At 64.7% G+C, this 2,529-nt stretch overlaps 1 protein-coding gene across 1 annotated transcript; it reads right to left on the reverse strand.

Moving 5' to 3' along the window:
- On the reverse strand, positions 1–1,728 carry FZD5 (frizzled class receptor 5; the record flags this gene model as incomplete). The annotated part of the gene is made up of 1 exon (XM_079538837.1): positions 1–1,728. One exon carries the CDS (start codon positions 1,726–1,728, stop codon positions 1–3), a length of 1,728 nt encoding a protein of 575 aa, XP_079394963.1.
- Between the last annotated feature and the right edge of the window lie 801 nt (positions 1,729–2,529).

The raw sequence follows: 2,529 nt of genomic DNA on the forward strand, positions 1-2,529 counted from the left end.
TCACACATGGGACAGCGGGACCTGCTTGTGGTAGGAGGCCATGCTGGGCAGCACCGTCCTGCCCACCAGTGCTGGGCTGACCTCACCGTATGCAGCAGCACCTGCTGGCTTCTTTGGCCGGCAGCAGCGGGCTGTGAAGCGCCGCCAGGACTCGAGAGTTTTGCCAGACCAGATCCAGACGCCAGAAGTGATGCCCACCACGAGGCACATGAAGTACTTGAGCATGAATACAGCATAGTCAGGCTTGGGGCGGTGGGGGTCCCCTGGGCAGGAACAGTTCTGCGCCTGCTCCCACGCCTCACGGTTGTGCTGCTCATAGATGTAGCAGGCAATGACAATGGTGGCAGGCACAGTGTAGAGCACGGTGAAGATACCGATGCGGATCATCAGCTTCTCCAGCTTGTCAGTCTTGGTGCCGCCCTGCTTGATCACGCTGCGGATGCGGAACAGCGAGACGAAGCCGGCCAGCAGGAAGAGACTGCCAGTGAAGAGATACACGACCAGCGGTGCCAGCACAAAGCCACGCAGATTCTCCAGGCTCTGGTTGCCCACGTAGCAAACCCCAGCTACCGAGTCCCCATCCACGGAGCTGAGCGCCAGCACAGTAATTGACTTGGCACTGGGGATGAGCCAGGCAGCCAGGTGGAAGTACTGCGCATAGCTCGCGATAGCCTCGTTGCCCCACTTCATGCCAGCTGCCAGGAACCAGGTGAGGGACAGGATGACCCACCAGATGGAGCTGGCCATACCAAAGAAGTAGAGGAGCAGAAAAACCACAGTGCAGAGTGCGGGGCCCGTGGTCTCATAGTGGATGTGGTGGTGCTCGGGGTCGCAAGCCACATTGGCATGTCCCGCTACCAGCCGTACAATGTAGCCCACAGAGACGAAGAGGTAGCACGCAGAGAGGAAGATGATGGGGCGCTCGGGGTACTTGAAACGTTCCATGTCAATGAGGAAAGTAGCCACAGTGGTGGAAGTGGAGAGGAAACAAAGGATGGACCAGAGGCCGATCCAGAAAGTGGCAAAGGTCTTCTCGTCCTGGGTGAAGTAGGGCTGGTAGCAGGGCATGGCGCAGTTGGGCACCTGCCCGGTCCGGATGCGGTTATACAGCGGATGGGACTCCTTGGAGATGGGCACCAGCGGCGCCTTGCACTTGCAGGTCCGGCCGCAGTCGGTGCCCGGCAGGTGCCTACCGCTCGGCAGCTGGCTTTTGGCTGTGTCCTTGGCTGGGCGCGTGGGCTTCCCGAAGAAAGGCGGCAGGGTGGTGGCCTCCGTGCGGTTGTAGCCCATGCAGAGCTCCTCGGCGTCCCCCAGCACCGGCAGGCTGTCGCAACTCATCCTCTCTGGCCAGGCAAAGCCATACTGCTGCATGATGGGCGAGCAGCCCGCCTTGGCCCGCTCGCAGACGGAGCGGCAGGGGGGCAGCGGCTTGGTGTAGTCGGGCAGGCAGATGGGGGTGTACATGCTGCAGAGGAAGAAGCGCAGGTCCGGGGAGCACTGGATCTCCACCAGCGGCCAGAACTGGTGCACCTCCAGCCCGGCCTCGTCCTGAGTGTCGTGGTTGAACTGGTTGGGCATGTAGGTGAGGTTGTAGCCGATGCCCTTGCACATCGGCACCGTGATCTCCTGGCACACCGGCGCCTTGGAGGCGGCGCGCCCCGCCGCCGGCAGCCCCAGCAGCAGCGGCAGCCCCAGCAGCAGCGGGACCGGCAGCCCCCGGCCGCCCATTGCCGCCGCCCGTCCTACCGCCGCCGCATGCCCCGGGCGCCTGCCCCCGCCCTGTCGCCGCCGAGCCGGGAGCGGGGCCGGGAGCGAGCCCCGCCGGGACCGGCCGTGCCGCCGCCGCCGCCGCCACCTGCGCTCTGGGGCGGGCGGGCGCCCCGGCTCCGCGCCGCGCCGGACCGCGCCCCCGGACCGCCTACGGCCCCGCCCCCAACGTCGGCTCCGCCCGCCCCCGGCTCGGCACCGCCTCCGCGGCGGGTAGCGCCCCGCGAGCACGCGGCGCTGTTCGTGGAGCAGGCCCGGACCTTCCCGAAGCTCTCAGATAGCGCGCTGCCTCTTGTCCGTCCATACCGACTCCCTCGGAGCGCACAGATCCCCGCTGCCGGCACCCCTGCGCGTCACGGCCGCCTTCCTTCCGCACCCCCTCCGGGTCATCCCAACCCCGCGGCAGCAGCCGAAGGCCAACAGACAAGAACCGGGGCGCAGCTCTGCTCGGCGCCGCCACCTCCGCTGCCGAACAACTTAAAAAAGGCCAAAAGCGCTCCGGTCCCCACAGCACTCGGCAGCCTGCAGTACGGGCACAGGGCACTGGTGTGCAGCAGCACAGCCTTGCAGCAGGAGCCATAACTTTTAATTCTGCCCGACTGCGTTTCTGTGAAGTCACAGCCCAGCAGAAGGCAAATCACAGACAGTTTCATTATGGCCCTCAGCTGATTACCCCAATTACAGTGAGAGTAGAGGGCAGCTTTTTGTTATCATCGCTGTGCAATTAGAAAATGCTGATGCGGCTGCATTAGAGCAGAAATT

This window comes from Tetrao urogallus (genome assembly GCF_951394365.1).
Source record: "Tetrao urogallus genome assembly, chromosome: 8".
Lineage (NCBI taxonomy): Eukaryota > Metazoa > Chordata > Aves > Galliformes > Phasianidae > Tetrao > Tetrao urogallus.